Source organism: Rhagoletis zephyria, unplaced genomic scaffold (genome assembly GCF_001687245.7).
Source record: "Rhagoletis zephyria isolate East Lansing unplaced genomic scaffold, Rhagoletis_zephyria_1.1 Rzeph_scaffold_03184, whole genome shotgun sequence".
Classification (NCBI taxonomy): domain Eukaryota; kingdom Metazoa; phylum Arthropoda; class Insecta; order Diptera; family Tephritidae; genus Rhagoletis; species Rhagoletis zephyria.
The window spans coordinates 43,770-67,403 of record NW_016160267.1 but is presented as its reverse complement, the minus strand read 5'-3'; the positions used below and the strand labels follow the sequence as shown (position 1 = coordinate 67,403).

The 23,634-nt window shown below is 32.9% G+C and overlaps 1 protein-coding gene across 5 annotated transcripts in view; it reads right to left on the bottom strand.

Annotated features, from left to right (window-relative positions):
- Positions 1-1,461: 1,461 nt before the first annotated feature.
- The window catches only part of Ptp61F (Protein tyrosine phosphatase 61F), a 47,907-nt gene continuing 25,734 nt past the window's right edge, over positions 1,462-23,634 (bottom strand). Inside the window, exons 2-8 of one of the 5 annotated variants that reach the window (XM_017623429.1) lie at positions 16,075-16,248; positions 15,748-16,010; positions 15,459-15,684; positions 15,244-15,390; positions 14,541-15,160; positions 14,207-14,453; positions 1,462-1,642 (exon numbers count right to left, since the gene is read on the bottom strand). In XM_017623429.1, the coding sequence (XP_017478918.1) occupies positions 14,249-14,453; positions 14,541-15,160; positions 15,244-15,390; positions 15,459-15,684; positions 15,748-16,010; positions 16,075-16,248 (1,635 nt within the window). In that variant the 3' untranslated portion in view covers positions 1,462-1,642; positions 14,207-14,248. Of the gene's footprint in view, positions 1,643-12,229; positions 14,454-14,540; positions 15,161-15,243; positions 15,391-15,458; positions 15,685-15,747; positions 16,011-16,074; positions 16,249-23,634 lie in introns of those variants that run through there. The other 4 variants (XM_017623430.1, XM_017623432.1, XM_017623431.1 and 1 more) reach the window with 4 other exon arrangements.

Here is a 23,634-nt window from a genome sequence, read left to right as displayed (position 1 = left end):
TTTTGTTCACATAACGGTTGTTTGTAACAGCCAAAACGAATCGAGATAGATATAGACAAATGTATACTTAATATACCCTTGTGCACAAGTGCGCTCGGGTATAAAAATTTAAAAAAAATTTTTGCAATCGCTCGGACCGAGGATCCAAATTCTGTCCCACCAAATAATATACAATATGAAATAAAATATAAAAGAAAGTAAAATGAAAAATATAAATTAAATAAAACTAAAAAATAAAATTTTAATCGCTCGGACCGAGGATCGTAATTGCGTCCCACCAAATTGTAGTACGCTTTATTTGCCTGGCAACTGAGTCATGAATCTAATGAACTAAGTCATGAATCTAATGGACCACAACTTTTAAGTAAATCCTGAGAAAATCGATTTGTGGCTACTCCGATTACAAATTTTCGCTTTGATTTTGGTTATAGTGGAAAATATATTTTTAAAATCGTACTTCAAGTTTGCCCCATATGAGAAATTGGCAAAATTCCATACATAAGTAAGACATTACCTCAGCTTTTTCTGATAACTAGATCTAAAGACTCATAAAAAAGAAGAGCTCGAGACACTCTTTCCAAAATTTTGTTGAAAATTTCACGCCTACAGCACCTAATGAGTTGATTTTGGCTATGTTTACTGGTGTCGAAAACACTTTCTATAGATGCGGTTTCCAGACCTTTTCTGCCGAATCGATTCTGGACCAAAGCAACGCCCTGAATTTTTCTTCGTTTTGGCCGTGAAGGTGTGTTCAGCAGTATTGTGGCCCATTGCCTCTGTGGCCACGCAGTGCAATATACTGCCTATACGCAAAAAATATAATTTTTACAATTGGTTAAGTTTCTATTTTTTTTTTTGCAAAGCAAATGGCAAAAGCAACAGAGAACTTAAACGTAATGTATATGAAATAGAATGAGCTGAAACGGAAATGTGCCAGTTTTATTTATTATTGTGTTTGTTGTTGGTTTTACGTTTGTCCGTAGGATCTTTGTACAATTTTAAATGTAAATTAAAACTAAGTGCAGTTTTTAAGTTAAAGACAAAAGTTAAATAATTAAACCGAATGTGCAAGCGCAAAACAGATGATAAAATTAGGTTCCATACGATTTAAATCCAAATTCATTTTAGGGATATTTCAAAATAATCAAATAATGAATGTATTGGTTACATTATCTCAAAGCAAATACTAAATACAATATAATAAGTAATTAAGGCATTTATGTTATTTTGTGTGGTAGAAGAAGGTTTTTAATTAACTTAGGAAATATTATTGGAAAGAAACACCAATTAGTAGAATAAAGTGTCTACTATGTATATTGTATGTAGTAAAATAACATTTTTTAAGCATTTGTTCGAGTATTTTCATTGGCTGTGAGAAGTCTATATGTAGAGATGTGTAACATAATACATACATATATACTATTTGTGTGGGGAGTGTTTAAGTGTTAGATAATGTTCTTGTTTTTTTTAGAAATTAATGCGTTATGTCGGCTGTTTCGTTGTCGCTTGTTAGTTTTCTCATTTCAGACATTCAAATTACTTCACTCGACCATCTTCATAATTAATTATCCATTTACGCAACATCCATACATCAATTCCATTCATGCCTCATCATCATCATCATCAATATTTCTTCATTCGTCTGAAAAAAACAAAAAAAAAACATATACAAAACAAATAAGGACATTTTCTTTTTTAATAAAAAACACAAAATTATGAGATTTCTATGTATTTACATTGCAAAAAAAAATATGTACTACATGCCAGTTGTGAAAGGGGGGGTTGGTTGAATAAAAATTTCAATGCAGTTCTTTTTATAATTATTTCTTAAATTATCTTTATTTTTATTATACGTCTGTTTACTATAATTTTTAGTAGCTAAAACATACATATCATGTTTTTAGGTGTTTTATTATTAAGGGGTTTCATATACATATTTAAAAGTAGTTATGTATATTATTGTGTAAATGTTATGTATTGAATTATTTCTGCAGCTATAGTTTTATTTATGCATGCATACATATGTATATGTATTCCTCTTACATGCAATGCATGTACATATGTATGTATGTATGTATATACTTCCGTTATCTTCATTTCTCGCTTTTTGAAGTAATTTTTTTGTTTGGTTTTTATTTTGTGGTACATATAAAAATAAATTGTTTTTCCTATATAAATTAATATATGTATTTATGTATGTGCTGTAATCAAAAACTAGGAGTATGTACAGTGGTGACCACATAATTAGACGCACATTTTCTCTTTATGTATTTTCAATACATGTTTTTTTTTTACAAAAGTACATTTTAGCTTTTCTGCAACGAAAACCAAATTTAAAATTTCAAATCTTTGCACAAGATTCATAAAAAATTGTCAAATTTAAAATAAAAATTTCTAGAAAAAATTCGGGTATGCAGTTTTAGAGTAATTTTAGTACAATGTTGTGCTAGTTTCAATCGGCTAAGAATTCGCGTTGACTTTTCAGAATAATTTTTGCGGCCGATGTTGCTTAATTTCTCCCATATAAACAAGTTTTCGAACATACTTTGTATGGAAGTAAGTGCGTAACACCGTCCACCAAAAAAATCTTGAAAATCAACGCTTGAGACTTGAACAACGTTGTACTAAAATTGAGTGGAGTATTAACTGCATATAGGATTTTTTTTTTTTTGAAATTCTGATTAAAAGGTTTGAAATTTAGATGAGCATTTTTTGAAAATTGGCAATTTTTTTATAAATCTTCTACAAGGTTTGCGACTTTGAGTTACATAGTTTTCGTTGCATTATAAACTAAATTTTTATAAAAAATAAATAAAAAATAAATAAAGAAAATATAAATGGTCAAAACTTATAAGTAGTGTCTCTAATTATGTGGCCATAAATATATCCACTCTATTTCCCCTTTTCCATCTGTATTTTCAATTTTCACATTACTCCTCGTTAGTCATTATGTTTATATACACACATATATATAGGTATATTTTTTGAACGCCTTCTATTTACTTTGCACATAGCTTTGTTGTCCACTTTGCCATTTTTTTTTATTAAAAAAAAGCGCTCTATTCACATATGTACTGTGTATGTATGTATGTATGTATATTACTTCAACTATATTTTTATTATTTGTATGCATTTTTTATTTGTGATTTACAACCTCAACAGGTTTTTGATCGAGTATTCTAATTCTATTTTGAAATGCTTCCCTATTTTAGAACAATTATGTAATTTGTGCACCGCTTCGAAAAAAATTCGGTCGGCGCACGATTCTTAAGTTGATATTGCTTTAATATTTTGTTTCCTTGTTCATATGTATGTATAAATGTATGTACGTATGTATTTGCAATTATGTATTTATTTATGCACACAAACACACAGTCACTAGGGAAGCTTGAGACGACGCACAGTGGGACGTCCCCATATAAGCTGCGGCCAAAAGTAGTAACCGTACTAGAAATTTGCTAAAATTTTGTATATGCGCTGTTCGGAACTTAGGAATGAAGAAATGTGGAAAATGGTAAAATTCAACGCGCTACCACGCCCACAGCTCTTGTGGGCGGAAATAGTAAATGTTGTCCGATTTTGATGAAATTTAGAGCATATGCTGGTTTTAAAAAGAAAATCTTAAATCTGAAAGATCGTCAATACCGGTTTACATTATCGTCCAGTAATTCTAGAAAAACAGGCACAAATAAAAATAAAAAATAAAGCTAAGGCAAGCAGAACTCTTGCTATCGAAAAGGGATCTCGTCCGGAGAAGCTTCCATTTTTGGCTGAATTTTGATTGTGGTTAATAGATTGGCGATCTCCACTTTATATTGCATATTATTCATTATTTTATGTACATATCAGAGTCTTTCCTTTCAGCTCTACAATAAAAATGCAATAAATTTTACAGGAGGCGGGTCTATAAAAGGAAGAATAGATGCTGAACTCGCAGTTCCTCGCAGCTGGAACTATTTGAGATATGACACGCACATTTAATGTTTACTTGTCCTAAGTATAATTTAGCTCGCTTCCTTGGTGCGTTTTAAATATCCCTTTTTAAAGTAAGCACTCGAAAATTTTTACACTCACAAAATTATATAGAATTTCAAAGTAAACTATTTAATACATTTCAAAAGATTTATAAAAATTTAAAGCAATGTTTGACCACAGATATATTCAAAAACTGCTCATAAATCAGATTGGCTTTTTATAAAAAAAAGTCAAAATTTTTTCTTACAAATTTATTTTTTCGCATTGCTCATACTTTAAGCTCGTGTCATGGTTTTTATCCAAAATTCTTTTTGGTTTGGGTTAGCTGGATATTTTGCTATGCATCTGCGTAATTACTTTTCCAGAATTTGCTAATCCGTTTTTACCACTTTTGGCCACTGTAGTCCCATAGTGCGACCCTTTACATAATAATTTTTATAAATAAGTATATAGTTAGATAACTGAAAAGAAGTTTCGTTGCAATACTACAACTCATTGATTGGGTGAATTTTTTTCAAAGTATGTACGAATTTCCAAGTATTGAAAGAATCTAAAAACGAACTGTCACTTTATGTTAGTTATTAGTATTTTTAATTTTGTAATTAAGCAAGTATGAAAATATATTCAATGGAGTATGTATGTATGTCGAGTGTTAATGGACGACTGTGAAATTTTGAGCAAGATGCACAATTCATTTTTTGTTTGAGCATGCAATCTCATAACTTTTGACAAAAATGGTAAAAGTTAATTTCGTGTACTGATCAACAATTATTTTTTGCGTAAAAACCAATGCGCCAATTTCCATATTTAGGAAATGGTTTTTGAATTTAGCAGTGTCCTTACTAGCACAACAACCACACAGCCGATCATTTAGGGAGCCAAAAGTGGTAGGCAAGTCACCACATCCAAAAAAGCAAAATCAACAATTTTTTTTTGAATTTTTGTCTGACTGTATGTTTGTACCCGCATCGCCCAAAAAACGAATGCATGGAATTGAGTGCAGTTTTCACCGATGTATTGCTATAAGTCTAACTTAAAATATTTCCCGTAAGAAAGTCTTATTGTAAAAGTGGGCGTGGCGCCACCTATACATACATACTGCATTTTTAACACCGTATATCTACGAAAATATTTGCTATAGAGTACTGGAATTTGGTTCGGGTATAAATGACACCCACTCCATGCTCAAGTAGGAAACTAGAACTACTATCTATACACATAATAAAATTGTAACAGACCGATGTCTGCACATTATAGATATTAAAGAAAAATTAATATGGGTGCTCTTTAATACAGCAACAGAAGAACATCATTTGTTTCCATAACGGAATTCTTTAGTTTTTGTTGTTTCATTGCGTCTGGATACTTTAACAGACTTATAGAACTTCTACCGACATATCCGCACTTCACCCCGATGTGCATAACATTTGTCCGGTGTGTGAAAGTTCCCCATACTAGGGATGGGCCCGAGACTAAATATTCAATGCCTATTCCGCCCATCCAGATATTCAGTTTTTAAGCTTCGATTTTACCGCGGGTCACATATATTCCACATTTGATTATTTTGTTTTGAGGTACTGTCAGCAGTCTATTTGAGGGATTTTTTCGCCTACAAATTCCTCTGCAACCTTAACCACCACCTGGACGAAGGCGGTCAGAATGCAGCTGGGCATTCACGTCGATGGCGAACCGATTCCGACGGTGAATAACCCAAAAATCCTTGGAGTTACCTTAGACAGTCTGCTCTCCTGCTCGGACCATACAACCGCAATTGTCAACCGAGTACAGAGCCCGCAACAAGGTCCGCAAGTCGCTGGCCAGCAGCACTTGGGACAAAGACAAAAAAAGCTGCAGACTAGCAAGAACACGACACTTCGGAGCGCGACTGGATGCCTTCTGATGTCGCCCCAACACCACCTGCACGACGAGGCGCAGATACTCGCCGTTAAGGAGCATAACACAATGCTCTGCAAGCACTTCCTAGTCGGGTACCAAATGACATCGCAGATGGATGAGCCGAAATGGAAGCTTAAGTTATCAGGTTTCAGTTCAAAAATGGCTTAATGTGAAGGGCGGAATAGTTTAGCTGCGATTTACAATACGATAAAGAAGACAAAATGTTGGTTAAAATAAATAAACATTTGGCGCTTATACTTCTGCTAAGTGTTTGACCGAACTTCTCCTTCAAGTTGTGGTGTGCGTCTTTATGTTGTTACCCAAATGGAGGGACACACAATTTTAAGCCGCCTCCGAATGGCAAATAGTTTTATGATACGCGTTTTCAAAGCAGAAATACACTCGACGGTTTGCCATTGCCAGGCGAAGGGCGACTGCTGTTAGAATAAACATTTTCTAATATTAGGTGTTGCTCGGACCGACGGCGTGGTTTAGAAAGCAACAAAATTCGAACCCTTTTTCAGCGTGTTCTTCTGATCTTAACCCAGTCGAGAATGTGTGGGGCATACTAACCATTAAAGTTTATCCTCGGATTGAGGGGTTTTGCAAAAAGGCATTTATAGTTTTCGTCGTCTTCTTTTAAATTTGGTGATGGAAGAGGCAAGAACGTGCATAAATTAGTTTTTTTTTTTACATTTGTTACAACGATGTTTTCCTAGATTTATAATTTTGCAACGGAATGTATATTTATGTATATATGAGTAGTCCACTTGCAAACCGCGTTATGTGATTTTATAATAAAAAGCCATAAATTTGAAAAAACAACTACGACAACAAGTAACATTTAAATTTAATCTTTTTTATTATTACCTGAAAGATGCGAAATGTGTTAAAATTATGTACATTTCCATTTTTATTGGAGTGTTGCCATAGAAAATTGTAGTTCACTTTAATGAACTAGTTCACTTAAAAGAGCTAGCTCTTTTGCTCTTTAGTTCAAAACCTCCCCAAGCCAAATATATAAATATGTTTGTGTAAATATTTACTGTATACCTTGCAATGCCTATAGTGGCCCAAAGTATTTTTGCAAGGTGATTTCGAAAAAAAAAAAAAAACAATTAACAATTCGTTGGAATAATTTTTTTTAAAGTGTTACCGCATAAGTTTTGACCACGAGGCCTGATTTCAATAATTATTTTTTTTTTCGGAAAGTTGGTGCCCCAAGGGTGGTCCCATACTAATTTGGTTTTAATCCGATAATCTGATCATGAAGAATTTAACGGTACTACTAAATTTGTATATGAGAATTGAAGTCGGCTTTGTTTTTTGCATAAAAACTACATGTTTTTTTTGTTTGAACGTAACAGTCGCCTTTTTACATTTTTTGTTCTATCTTCGCCATTTACAGTAGGATCTTAAAGTACGATAAATCAATCTTCTAGTCTCGTGGAGGTAATTCTGTTTGATGGAAATTCATTGACCTCAAGTACCCCGTTATAGTACTTACCCACCAGATCTCAGTTCTTATCACCCTAACGTACCACCCTAATGCCAGTAACTATTTATTAAAATAAATAAATGTGTTTCCGAAAAATGTAAAAAGCAGACTCCTAGGTTCTGGCAAATTGTTTTATTTTTTTTTTTTTTGAGAAATTGCCTTGCAAAGAGCTGTTTTTTGTTTGCTTGTAAGTTGTCTACTGAACAATCAAAATTTTTATGAAATATTTTGCGAACTATTGCGTTATTTTCGTAACTCGTTCAATCGAAAGTTAGTGTTTTTTGCGACCAAATCTGTGGATATAATCGATAAATTACATTAATTTTCATTAAAAAAAACTCTTAGTGATTGCATAAGTATACCAAATGTATATAAAACATTAAATATATTGATATGAATAGTTGCATACATATGTATATTTTAGAAAGTTACTAAGGTCCATAAAGGCGAGCTCAAAAAGTGGTTTTAGTCAATAAGTTAGTAATAGTTAACAGAAAAAGAAATCGAGATTTTGGAGAGGTCCTTCATTCCTTCAATGTACTTGAAACTTATTTTTCGTTTTTTTGGAGCAATCGAAAGATTAACAAAATCCAAAATTTTGTTCAAATATGCCGGCAAGAATGAAACTTAAAAAACTACTTTACATCTCAATACTCGATTCAAGTCAAATCGACTCATTGACGTTTCAGGTTTCACCGTATAAACTAGTTAATTGTGGGGAAAACATCAATTATGAAAAATACTAAAGATCATTTAAAAATTGTATCTGTAAACATCTCAGTACGGCTTGACAAAGCACTAGGCGTTTCACTTACATATGTATGTACATATATAAATAAGTTAAATTAGAAATTAAACATTATTAGTTTCATTAGACTTTACTCCTTTCTGTTCGAGTCGCGTGGACTAAAAACTGCCATCGTTTTTAGAAGGAATTCGCTTTCTTATATGCAGGGCGTACTCTTATCATCGTTTTAAGCAGGGACGGTAGTCATTATGAGTAAAATAATTTAAATCAGCATTTAATCATTATTTTATGAGTTTTATTTTTTTCGCTCTAAAATAATAATTATTATTGATTTTTATTTTTTTGCTCAGCGGAAATAATTATTATTTTATTTTTATTTTTTCGATCACAAATAATGATTATTTTATGATTTTTATTTTTTCGCTCAGAGATAATAATTATTATTGAGTTTTATTTTTCCACTTAAAAATAATGATTATTCATAAAATTGAAAAGGCTATACAGACGCAACTTACTGAAATTTTGACCTGAAAATTTCGAGGCTTATTCCTTTATTATGGTGTCGCTCGCTCTGAAAAGGATACGGCGGAAATCGCGCTGGTATCGGTTTTGATTTTTTTGAATGATCATTATTTTATAAGTGAAAGAAATAAAACTCAATAATAATTATTATCTTTGAGCGAAATAATAAAAATCAAATAATAATTACTTTTGAGCGAAAAATTAAAACTCAAATATTAATTATTATTTTTAAATCTTTATTGGTTAAACTCGAAAAATAAAAATCACTGTAAATTACTGTGGGACGTACGAAAACAAATACGTGGGTATAAATAAAATAGTTTTACGACGATTACAACTTGTTGATTTTTTTGGATAAAACTTAAAAAATAATGATTATTTTCCGTCCCTGGGTTTAAGTACTACAAAACCACGTATCAAGATAATGCAAAACCGTTTACGTGGGTTGCCAAAATTGTACAGTATGAACTCTCTTTTATTTAAAACATTTCTCTCTTTAATTTAAAACTTTTATCTCTTTTATAAAGCAATCCCCTTTCAGGCTAGTTTTATAAATCGATAACAATCGATCAATTACGCGCCTTTGCAGAACGACGATACGCGGTTTGTACTTTAAACGACTATGTGTGTATAGGTACATACCTACTAAAATATGAAAAACTTAGCTCCGTAAAAACATAAAGCTACTAAGGATCCCATACATCGTCAGTTATACAAACTTATTATCAATCTAACCTATGCGACCGGTATGGTATGCCATTGTCGTTGGGTGTATATATTTTCAAAAGTTTTATAAAAATGTTATAATTCCTTTGATTGTCGAAATATTTATACACATATCGCATATCAAAATAACGCGAGATTATCATCTCACACGCGGACTAAATTGGTTTCACATTTCTAAAAGGAATAAGAGATTTAGGAGACAACATCAATAACACTGATCTACAAAGAGCGGAAGAGGTTTCGGGAGCTGACTTCTAAAAGACTTTTGTTTTCTTAGTATCAGAATATAAAATTAAAATTATATAGTTTGAATATATCAGCAAAAGAAAAACATGAAATGTTTTCATAGAATTATGTTAATTAAAATAATTAAATTGTTTTCGTTTTTTGATGCTACGAACGAATGTCTAAAAAAAGCGCTTGGATATGATGAAAATCATCTCTTAAATAACTCCAGCTTATAAAAAAGAAAATCGAAATTATTTAATACTTTCACTTCTTCACGATAGTGGAATATAATAAAACAACAAAAAATAAAAACGTCATAATTTTTAAGAACTTGTTACTTATTCTTCCGGTTTTGGAACCTATTTTATTTTACTTTTGGGGTAAACATCCAAAGATAAAGCTTCTTTTATGAATAATTTGAAGATCAGACCCTGATGCTATGGAAAAAATGCTATAAGTATCGGTGACTATTAGTTAACCCGCTAGAAGTTAAGAGATTTGAAAGCGGCTGTGGGATAAGACAAGAGAAATTATTTTTTGTATATTAATTTAATTATTGTATTGGAATCAGCTTACTTGATTTATGTTAGTATATAAGTATAAGTAAGTATAACTTAATAAAAAATATTTTAGTCGGTAAACTGTGCTAACACACTTATGTATATTATGTTAGTAATCAATCAATAAATAAATTGTACCTTAAAATGTCCAACTTCAACAAAACAAGTGCATATGTATGTAAATTGTGTTATCTGTGATTAATCATAGCCGAAGTAAAGTCGATTCTAAAGCAACTTGCAGCTTGTTTGACATATATTGCATTGAAAATTATGCCAAAAACTATCTAACTTTAGTGTCGACTTTATTTTGACTACGAATACGCACCAATGTATTTGATTACACTGTACGAAATGGCAACCATTTTTTGCTTAATGCCAGTTTTTAGATTTTTTTAGACTTCCCTGTCAGGAATTTTGTAATTATTTAACACGTAGTTTAAGCGTACTGGGTAAAAGTCGCGCTCTGGATGCCCAAGTAAATTGAGAGAGCGAGGAAGGCGTTTGTTTTGCAGTCCGTACAGGTAAATCCACAGATTCAAAAGTCGCCAAAGATGTCGATGAAATGAAAAGAACAAAAATTTTTTTTAGCCGTGCAGCAATCCATATAATACGCTAGTGACAGCCTTTTCTAAAGATTAGCTTTCCAATGCTCATCAACAAAAAATAATTATAGTTTTCTGAAATAGAAGGACAATGAACGTATTTGACCTAAAAATTAGACTTTTCGAGCTATTTAACCAAGAAATTTTGCGGAATGGTGGTAGAGGGACTGCACATGGCTAGATACTACATATATTTGGTTAGTTCTGATTACGGAGACCCAGCTGTCGTGGAAACGATTCAAGCTGATCAGCAGAGCTTGGATTTCGATGCAATGCAATCTTTTTTCTGAAGCTTCGGAGGCGTTTCCTAGTTATATAGAAGTTCCATTCGTAGGATTTCATAATTTTTTTTTTACTTTTTATCTTTTTAGCTCTTTCTAATATCCGGACTTGGCGGGAAAAGTGTGCATAAAGAGTAGCTTATATTTCGTAGCAGCTTGGACTCAGTGATCACATTTTCGTACACTCATTTTCTTGAGGAAGCAAACAAAAAAATACTACTTTTTATAGCTCCTGTAGTACAAATCCTTGCGTTTTTTGGTGGAATATTCACGAAAATGGTCTGACTGAGAATAAGTGACATACATATGTTGAGACTTGCCACTCTTTTTATGAATGTAAGCCCTGCAAAATTTATCACATGGTGCATTTACTGGGGTCCGTTTTGAAATTTTTTATCTTCCATATGCTAACATGACACTAGTGAACCCGCAAGGCGTTAAACGCCCGTAAACAGGTAAACGGTAGTCAGAGTTATAAGCGATCCGTATGCCTAACTTCATCTAAACCCGTCCAGCCGTTTCTGCATGAAAAGACGTACCGCATGGTGTCGGTTTTTCATTTCATCAGATTTTAGATCCCCATTTCCCGCTAAAAACGTTCTTTCAGACATTTCAGATCTGATGACCTTCAAGGAAAAGCAACCGCGTATTATAGCTGTATATGGTGCGAACCCTATTCAAAAATACGTTCAAATTAAATTGAAGCGAGGGATATTAATAAAATATGTAAGTAACTTTAAATGAAAGCTTCTCTAGACATTTTTCCCCTAAAAATTCCTAAAATTTATAGGCCGATTAGGGATGGCAACCGAACTTTAATTGTGGTTCCAGCGGCTGAATGGCAACTGCATTTTTATGGTTGCCGCGGATATTTTTATTGAAATAATTTATTTCTTTTTCAACTGTTTCTTCAGCTTATTTGCACTCAAGTCTAAGTTGCTGGTACTAAAAAAATTATATTATCTTCAACTTTATAGCAACTGAGGTTGCATTGCAGCCGACTAAATTTTTCAGTTTTAGGTAATGTTAAAGGATTGTCTAAAGCATTTTTAAATTTATTGAAGGTAATTTTTTGTAGTTTTTAGGTTATCGAAATCCGAGCCCTGGTTATAAGTCAATGAGATTTTTTTTGCGTTTTTACTACATGAATTAAGCTAATTTTTAACCGACTTCACAAAAAGGAGAAGGTTATCAATTCGTCGGAATATTTTATTTTTTTTATGTATGTTACCGCATAACTTTGGACCACGTTAACCGATTTCAATACTTCTTGAGGTGAGGTGCTAACTCACAGGTGGGCCCATACTAATTTGGTTTAAATCCGATCACTGGATCATGAAGAAATTAACGATAATCTTAAATTTTTATATAAGAATTGAAGTCACTTTTGTTTTTTGCTTGAAAATTACTAATTACACTAAAAGTATTGTTCACTGCGCGACTGTACCCCTGTGAACCCGGTAGTATTTGTGCGAACTGCAAATTTCAGCATCCGAAAAATTTGAAAAATTAGGTTTCTGTTTACTTGCTTTTGCTTTTCACCGCAACCGGACTGTATGAAACGGAACAAAGATGCAATAGCAACTTCCGGAATTAAATAATATTAATTCAAAACAAACAGTGAAAATCCAAGGAAATTTTAAAACTTTTTTCTGGGCCAGCGACTAAGGCTAAAATTATAGCAATTTTTGATTTAAATATCCACATCTGTTAACACTCTGATGTTTTATTTGTGTGTGCTATTCTGAAGTTACAAAATATGATTTTATCAGAAGTATGGAAAACGCAGTTCTTTACTTTATCTTTTGAATGCAGATATAATATATAATTTATTTTACTTGCCATGATTTGTAAATGTTCACAAAGAAGTCGTTGGTTTTAGATTATTTTCGATTTCCTTTTCTCTTACATTCTCAGTCTATTACAGTTCAATCATTTGCATTCTGCCACTAATTTTGTTTTGTATTTTCCTATCGTTTAGGTTTCGTTTGAAATACATATATATCTATTTCACTTTTCAATCATAATGTAGTTCTCCGAATGAGGCGATCTGAGCAAGTGAAGCCGCGCTTGATAAAGGATTGTTAGTAAATATGTACATTTTGTCATTTCCGAAAAGGCTGTCACAACGCAAAATGCACGTTTTTTGCAGGAGAGGCGCGCTAAGTTTTAAATTGAGTTGCAGAAACTCTCTCCTTTCACGCAGAAACTACAAAAGATTTTGGCATGAAGATGTTACAACAAAATGAACCATGATATAATCATTTATTTTGTATCATTATCTCAATAATCATGCTTTTTGAGTTGTGACAGTCGTTTAATAATTGAGCGCTACATTTGGATTTTAGTGCAAAAAAAAAGAAATAATTTATATTTACTACACGATTTTAATTAAATTATTGTATGCATAGTATTTGACGCAACGTAGTAAAGTTAAACTTAAAATAGTTAATAGTTTATTTCAGAAGTTTGTTCATATGTATGCATCTAGAGTCAGATAGCAATAATATAAAAAAAAGAACTTGGCATGAGTCTTATAAGTGGTACTCTATAGCTATAAATATACAATCAATGCATGCATGTGTGTTTTTCATATGCATGGGGTGTGTTTTCCTGCGCGAGCTGCGAATACAATCAAAAATATAGTCCCACCCCTTTTGAAGTCGATCGAAAATTGTATATGTATGGAAAATTATACTGTATATGCATTGACTCAAAAAGCATTTGCCAATCTCTCTGGAAATACCCAACTTTTGTATGGAAACTTCGTTAGCTTGTTTAGTTAACTTTTTAAAAATTGTTCGAAATTTTAAAACTTACTCGTCTACTGCATAACTACATTTGTATTTGTAGTTACATAATTTATACATATACACTTGCGTGTTAAATGCTTTTCAATTACATGCAAAATTATTACTCTGTATTTGATTTTAGCTTCACTTCATTTACTAATTAGATGTTCTAATGAATTAAATGTAACGCATTACTTACTAATGCTATTGGCGAGAGCGTTATTGTATACATATGTACTATATATTATGTATATATGTTTTTATGTATGTATATATATGAAGCGCTTTAAGTGCATGTGCGCGCGACACAAAAGTTAACTATCAATTGATGCTGTGAAGGGCAGGGATAGGGACATTTTTAATGTCGATCAAACGTACATATGTATTTACCATTCCTTATTTGTTTAAACTTGTTTGGCCTTAGGCTAGCTTCGAATATGCATACACACAAATCACACCCACAACAACACCCGCCGCAATATAGGTAATTAATGACCTTCGTTTCTTCGCCGCATGCTTGCTTTCCTCCGTTTCGCGCTGTTTTCGCTTGATCTCGTTAACTTTCTGTTCGATGTTGGCCTGTCGTTCGACACGTTTCCGCCGTTTTAACTCATTTTCGGGACTGCTATAAGCGATATGAAACAAACGATGCAAAATTTTAATATTTTACACATTTACAAATACATATGTGTATACATATATGTTAACGTACCCGATCACGAGCGGATTGCTATTGGAGCCATCAGTGCCATTTTGTTTAATTTCCGTTGACAACTCATTACCACCGCCGCCGCCACCATCACTGCCGCTACCACGTTCACTACTTATACTCCGCTTATTAACGGCGTTGGCGTTCTTATCGTCCAAATTGTCATAGTTATAAAGTCCTTCATCATCACTATCGTCATCGTCACTATTATCGTCTTCGTAGAACTCATTTTCATCGCTGTCTGATTCATGTACGCGTTCAAGCGAGGATTGCGAGCGTTGCGGTTGTGGCGGTAGTGGTGGTAGCGGTCTGTTTGACATGTTTTCAGCAGTTTTTTCGTTGTTTATGAAATTATTCAACGCATCCTTGCTGGCATGTTGTGCATTGTCGGTCATGGCGTATAGTTCGTCGTTGAAACTTGCGCTTGCCGGTATTTTTGGTAATGGTTTGCCATGTAAATTCAACGTTAGTGCACCGGCAGCGCTGCAGCCGGCCATTGGCAGTGCTAGGGAATGTGTACGTGGAGGCAGAGGTGGTGGCACATCACCACCAATTGTGCCATACTGATCGTGGTGCTCATTGTCACTGCTATTGATTGGCTCCTCCTTGTAATTCAGAAATTCCTTTAAACAAATGAAGGTATTACATTTTGTGTACGAGTATTTATATGTACATAAATAAATGTTAAATATGAGAAATTCCTTACTGGATCCTTAAGCAATTTGATTCCCTCTATAACTGCCTGATATGAGAAATATAATTGATCTGCAGTCTGTATTAGGCCCATGCGATACCTGCGCAATTCATAGAGCACATCCTGTACAGAAACTTTGCTCTCGCCTTCCTTTTCAATCTATAATTCACGAAAGAAAAAACTTATTAAACTTATAACACAACTATGAAACTACTTTCATCACCAACCAAAACTAGACAGCAGTCAACTAAACAAAAAGTGCCAGAGCGCCCAATTCCAGCGCTACAGTGTACCACTGCGGGCCCCACATCCGCATCGAGTGCACCAGAGTCGCGCACCTGTTTTAAAAATTGTAAAAACGCAACTGGTGAACTGGGAATACCAAAGTCCGGCCATGTTGTATAGTGGAATTGTAATATCTCGCGGCTTGTCTTCGATTCAAGATCTGTTAGCCTAATATGAGAATAATTGAGAATTTTTAATAAGTGCAACACAGCTGAAATTAACTGAACTTACTTGAACCATCTGCGGCAGAAGTTCTGATATTCTTCACAACGTAAAAATTCAACAGTCAAGTTAACTTCATTTAATCTTAATGCATTTTCAGGGCCCTTTCTATCCGGCCAATAGTGATGACATTTGACCTGCTTTTTCTCCATCAATTTGTTCAGCATAAGAATGGCTTTAGTATTTTGTTCCCATACCATCAGCCAAAAGTGGCCAACGGTGTCGACTAGCGGACCTTGTGTTAGAATATATTTACGTTCGGCACGTTCGAGCTGTGCAGAAATATAAAAAAAAAATAATATGTGTACTCTATCTTCTCACATTTGACCTGCTTACCTTAACAAGATTAGCATTTATATAGTCTACACTGCCTCTATGGATGATAATGCGCGAATGATCGTAGGGATTTACGTCTCTGTATCTGTTTAAACACCGATTTTGTGGTTTCTCCGATTCAGCAGTGCCAAATTGCTTTTCACTAGCTTCACGATCGCAACGATCACGAATGTCCTGAAAATAGAAAAAAAAAAATTAATTCAATATTATAAAAAAATGCTCATTTAAGAAAAAAGTAAAACAACTAAAGAAACTGGAAAAATTATTTCATTCTAGTAATATATTTTTTTAGAGGTATCGCCTTTAGAGTACAACTCCACAACAAGCTTTTCGGGCGTTCGGCGCTTTTCAGGCTTTCATCAATAGCTGAATTGTGTAACTGAAAGCCTGAAAAGCGCGGAACGTCTGAAAAGCTAGTTGTGCAGTTATTCTAACACTTAAATTGGGTATGTAGTTTATTGGGCTTATGCAACCGTTACAAATCTAGTAAACGTCACTAGAGAAGACTAGTAGCTGGAGAAAAATAGAAAATTCTGCTTCCATCATTATCAGAGAGGCACGTCTCCACTCTACTGTAGCATTTTTCGACCTGCTTTTCATGGTATTCCTGGGCATAACAATTGAAGCTACCACTGCTTTAAGTTTGACTCAAGTTCCGATATTTTTAAAAGTGTGCATAACCTCTAAATTTAAGCAGTTGATAAATAACCCACAGCAGAAAGCACAAAAAGATCCAGGCCCTAGACGTTGTGCTGCACCCACGGTCAGCGAATCTTTTCAGAAATAGCTCAAGTATCTTTCCACCAATCTGAAACTAAGGCTAATTGCTTGCTTACTTCCGATATACTTCTTAAAGCAATTGCGTATTTATTCTGATAATTAAGCGGTGATAAAAGCATTAAGTTAATTGCTGATTTACTCAAAATTGGTCGGAGAATGCCTGAGCTCCTTCTGCTGTACAGCTTATTTGATTACTACACCACAGTGCTATTGCAAGAAACCAGAGAGCCAAACCCACAGCAGAAAGCACAAAAAGATCCATTGGCACGCGATTAACACTCTGTGCTAGTGAGATTTGTGTTTGTGTCCGTGAGAAACACAATAAAAGATAAGTGGAGGGGGTTATTTTCGATCTCTGCAAGAAACTAGCAAGGCTGATGAACTGGTGAGGCGAGACATACATACGTCAGGAGGTGTTGCCAAGCACCGTTGACTACTTGCAGAGGGCGTTGAAAGCGGACAAAGGAGCTCTTAAAACTAATCAAGTCTCGACTATTTTGTTGCTAAAGTCTAGTTAATTATATAATACATAACACCGTATAAATCCACTTGTCAAACTTTGTAGAGAAATTACAAATAAAAATTAAAAAAGCCAACTAAATTCTTGTAATTAGGTGCAAGTTTCAAGAGGTATTGACTTTTGATATATTTTTGTCCAAACATAAACGATCGAGTTTAACTTTGTAAAATTGGGGTTTTTTTATTCTACAGGTGAGTTCTATATCGATACCTGAGTGGAAGATCGACCTATCTCAGCAGCCAGTTCGAAAACGCCGTATTTCAGAAAAGTTTTCAAGAACGCCCTATTTCCGAATTCGATTCAAAAACGCCCTAAATGAGCGCCATATATATATATATATATATATTTTAAACCAAATTCTGAGATAGGGTGTTTTTCAATCAAATTCTGAAGTAGGGCGTTCTTGAATAGTTTTCTGAGATAGGGCCTTTTCGAACTGGCTGCCAGGATAGGTCGATCTTCCACTCAGGTGACGATATACAGTATCTACTCGCCGAATTATGACCGATATATGGTTATAAAAAATACCTAGTTTTCATTAAAAATTTGGTTTGAAATTTTGCTGTGAACTATTCAATCAAATTTTCCGGAATTTTTTGAGTACGCAGTTTTATAGCGCATTTAATTCTAGTAGTTTGCTAAAAAATTGCATTGATTTTTGATAATTTTTCTTCTATACGAAAAAAAAATCGAGTAGTATAAGTCACTTTCACCATGGTTTACGAATAAAAAATATATGTTTCTTTCAAGATAATTATATTTCAAATTATAAAACTAAATTTTGAATCCGACCGTTTGCGAAATTTTGTTCTTGACTCCATTTTGTACCCAAATGATATTGAAAGTTTTTCCGAAGATGAATTTTTTAAATTAATTTTTTTCAAACAATTTCGTATAAGATACATGTGAACATGATTCTATTCGATATTATTTTTTTTAGAACTTTAAATACAAACTACAAACTGCGAAATTCAACACTTTCGTAAAAATGTCTTTTTCAAAAATTTGATGCATTGCAATGTCATGTCAACTCAAACAAGGTGTTGTGCCATGGCATTCCATCCCAAACATACTGTTTTAGCATGTCGTTGCTACTTAGCTAAGCTGTTGTGCTTCTGTAGCATATTTTTAATACTGTTTGATCCTGCCTTGGATGAAAATATATACAGGTTTTTAATTAGACAATTCTTTAATGCATTTAACTATAATATACGCTTAAAAATTTTACAAAATCTCTTCCCGTATATAAAATGTAATTAATAATACACATGTATAGTTTTGATGCATGATTTGATTTCAATTATTCGACAGTGTCTTCATATGTTATTGTGAAACATGTATGGGCGACATAATATGAACTGGCACTTGCATGATGTGACACATGTCGCTATGTTTTATAGTTCAACATTTGCAGGTCTTTAATACAAACGTAAGAAACTGAAATTCAAATCATTCTTATTATTATTTTTTACATAAAAAATTGTTCTTAAGATTTAGACATAGGATTATTTTGAGTCAGCTTAAAATTTAGCGTCCTCGAAAACCTCTGTAAACCTGAATTCATATGACTGTGCCAAGGCATATCGAACAGGCATGAGAGCAAAAACAACATTAACGTGTATTTTGTTGTTGCTTCTGGTAACTAAGGTGTCAAAAAATAGTATATTTTTTTAAATATCATAGTGGGTGATGTAAAATATATAAACAAAATTTTTAATAAACAAAATTTAAAATTGGTGCGACTTTCTTTCTTTGTAAATTTGTTTCCAACGTTCCAAAGGCTGGTTTTTAATTGCTTTTTTGAAGATTCCCATGCAAATATATTTTTCAATATATATTTTCCCAATGGAGAATTATTTTCAAAAAAATTAACAATATTTGACAGTTTAGAGACAATTTTGACAGTTAGAAAAAATCAAATCAGCTGTTCTACTACTAGTACTTTGGAATATTTTTACTAATTTATTAACACTTCAAACTTGAAAATATTCGTAGGCACCTTTGCTCAATTCTTCTCATTTTTGTACAAGGTTAAAAGTTCGGATTTATATCGCTCTTTTTAGACGAATAATTTTGTCATATAGGGCCGTTAACTTCTCTATTTTAAAGTATAGTTGAATCATTACAACATTACATAATTACAGAAGTTTCCATGGAATTTTCTGTAATTAAGTTTAACTAATGATTTATGTAACTATACTTTAAAATAAATCAGTTAACGGAATAATTACCAGGAATTCCTTTAATTTATTGAAAAACTGTTTCAAAGAATAGATACTGTACGTAAAAATGTATTTTTTTTTTTCTTTTTAAATGAAGATAATGCAAAACGGATTTTTTCCCCGCAGTAATACCTATATACAGTTTTTTTGTGCGAAAAAAGATACGAGTGTTCGGCATACCAGTTTATTACCACAAAAGAAAAAAACGGAATTTCGGTTTCCCTTTCTATATATATAATACACGAAGGCATTTTTTGTCCAGGATATAAGATCTGCATCGTTCGTTCGATTTTCAAAAGTGAGGTGTCAAATTAAGGACACGGCATTTATAGATGAGCAATGTGGTTTTACTTTTTCGAAAACAGTTGCCACGTTTTAAAAAAATGTGTTGAAATTATTTAAGAACTTAAACCAAGTATTACAAAATGGGTATCAATCGAAATGGGTTTAAAAAGCTTTGTTTCTTAAATTTACTGTAGGAGGGGTGCGGGTGCCACCTGTTTAGAATATTAAATTAACTTTAAATTAAGGGAATTTGGTAATAAACATACATACATATGTATCACCATGTGTGCGCCAGATGAAACGATTTTAAGAAGGTAATACCTAGTTTGTTAATATTTTGAAGAGGGTTGCCACCAGTATGAAAACTAAAGATGTTTAAGAAAGAGGCCACCTGTTTAAAATGTTAAATTCAAATTATGTATTTAATAAGCTAAATAAATTATTAAAAAATTAGCATCAATCGAAATGCGTTTGACAAGGCTTTATTTCTGAACTATATTTAGAGGGTTGCCACACGTTTAAAAAATCAAATTCAATTTAAATCTTCAGTTAATTTAAATATGAACCGCAATGTCAGGCGAGTGTAATTGAAGAAGGTTATAGCTTTAAACCACGTTTGAAGAGAGTTGCCATATGCTTAAAAAGTAAAATTTAATTAACTTATACGAATATTATTTGAAATACGGGTGAAAAGCGAAAAATTGTTATGGCATCTTTAGTTTGAACACTATAAATATTTCTGAGGTGTTTGGAGAGGGTTGCCACCCGTTTAAAAAGTTAAATTAAAATTAATTTAAAGGCCAAGTGAATAATTAAAATATGGATATCAGTCGAAATGGGTTTGAAAAGGCTTTAATTCTAAAGTATGTTAAGGGGGTGGCCACATGTTTAAAAAATCAGATTCAACTTAATTCATCAGTTATTTCAAAATACTCATGACCATGCTAGGCGAGGGAAATTTAGGAATTTTTTAGCTTGAAAATACTTTTTACGAGGGTTGCCGCCTGTCTGAAAAGTCGAATTTGATTAACTTATATACAATTTACATGAAATATTAGAATACGGGTGTCAAACGATAGAGTTTTAATAAATCTTTAGTAGGAACAATTATAATGCTGTTGAAGGGATGCCACTTAAACACAAGTTTTATGAAAAATTAATGAATGAGTATATACGTATATTATACGAGCGGGAATTTTTTGTGCAGGTCATTAGATTTGCGCCGTTCTTTCCAATTTCCAGTATGAGAGGTGGCATAAAGACCTTGGGCTGTATATATGGGTAAAGATTAAATTTTTTGAAGTGGGATCTTTTTTTATCGGTACAGCGTGATTTCAAGTTTTGGGGTATTCCAATTCAAAATTGCCCGTTTTAACGCCATGCGGGTTCACTATTTTTTTTTGTACTGCGCTCTACTTTGATTGTTTCTGGATACTTTGTTCCAATTTAGTTCAATTATGGACAAACATAGTACATATGTATGTATGTATGCATGAATGAATCTGCCTTTAAAGCGAAGTAAAAAAAAAAAACTTAAAACAATAAAAATGACAAAAAGTGTACACCACTCATACGTACATATGTACATATGTATGTATGCATGTCCATATATGTACTTAATTTCGCGTGTAAGAAAAATTACAAGAAAAAATGTTACGCTGCTTTGTTTTCGAGGTGACTTCTTTTGAAGCAACATCAAACTAATTCACGCCGTTGTACCCACATTACTGTCAGCCAAGACGGACGGCTAGCTGTATGTGGGGATATCTTACCACACATCTGTCATGTATGAATGCATTAAAAATATATATACATACATACTATATATATTTATTACATTTAGCACAACTAAAACAATTAAAACGGCACGGAAATAGCGCATGGAGAAATGCATCCACATAGCTTTTTATGTACATATGTGTCCATGTAAAAAGTGCAAATTTTCAAAGTAACTTTTATGAATGAATTTCTTTCGAATTAACAAGGCAAACGAGAAAAACAAAAAAAAAATACGTACATATGTAGCAGCCATAGTGGCTCAAATGCTCGTGCATATGCAGTTGCCGGCTTGGCTTCCCTGCGGGAAATGTATCTAACTATAAGTTAACTTGTAGTTGATTAGGAAGGAATTAAGGAAAACTTAGGAAAGCAAACTAAATTTCTAAGGCGATGGCCGCGAAATAGTCAAGGGTGGTTACCTCTGCATTTAATGACAACCAATTTGTAACTAACTACTTTTGGACATAAAAATATCAATATGAAAAAAAATATTTATATTTTTTTACTTAATTATTTATTTACTTTATTTTATTACATTTAATATTTGTTGACATATTCGGCTGTAGGTGGTCCCATATTCGAACTCCGTCAGACATAACTTCAAAATGATAATATAAAATTTCGATCTTTCTTTTATTTATTTTCAATTCGAAAAAAAGGTATTTGTGAAGTGCAGAAAGAAAGTGTATTCAAAGTAAAATTTGTATGAGGATACTTAAATAGAAACAATTTAAAGAAAATAATCTTCGGATTATGTCTGCATTACTTTTCAACTAGTTTCAAGTTAGCTTTTTGTAGCCTGTAACTACAAGTTATATATTCTTTAGAAATTCCGCAAAAAAGCTAACTTCACTTTGGTTATTTTTATCCTTTAATAATTTTTTTCTGCAGGGTTGCGGCTTGCTCACTGTCACAGTGCCGATTGTTTTCGCGTATAATCAACATTTCTCACATACATAATTAGGCATAAATTGTGGTGGTGTTCGGCGGCGCTTTGGTGGTGGCGTTGTTGGCAACAGCATGACTGGATGAGCAGTATGTACATATGTATGTACCTGTACTGCAAATGCAATTAAAATGGAAATGCATAGCTGAATCACATACACACATATCGCACACGATCTTCAAAAGTGACACAACTCGAAATTTAGCATTTTTGAAATTATGCACTTAAAATGTACACGAAGCTTTCATTTAGCTTTCAGCAAAAGCTGGAGCCAATTTTTGTTATAATTTGTTGACAAAACCTTAGGTAAAGCCTTCTTTCCTTGCCCATATGATTAGCATGTGCTTTTTCGCATTTTCTAGTGAACGTGTAATTTTTAGTTGTGTCTCTTTTGAAGACGGTGTGCGATACGTACATAGTACTTCAAGGTAGCGTATGTGGCACGCAAGCAATGCACCTCGTGTCATATATGTATGTATGTATGCATGACTAATGTCGTGTGGCAATGGGAACACAGAAACAGAAAAAAACAATAACAATTGAGTTTCTTAACAATATCTAAATATGCATGTATGTATGTATGTATATAGGTACACTTCAATATTTACAAGTGAAAAGATGAGTTATAGTACATTTGGCTTTTTACACCTTGCGCTAATAAAAACTCGACACTGCTTTAATTTAATCATTTTGTTCCAAAAAAAAATATTTAAAATTTAATACATATGTATCGTACCCCGCCAACCCATTTGAAACACTACTCAGATATTCGTGTCTTCAACTTTATCCGACTTTTTGAAATAAATTTTTTTTTTTATAAAAATATAGTTTATTCACTAATAAAAATCAACTAAAACAAAGCTTAAAAATTTGCGCAAAACTTGCGGAAACTCAATAAATTTTCATACAAATTTCTAAATTTTTAATCAGAATTTTTAGGAAATTTTTCGGTATGCAGGTTTGTAGCCGATTTAATTTGGTATAATATGGTGCAAGTTTCACGTGGCTGCAAAATACCGTTGATTTTT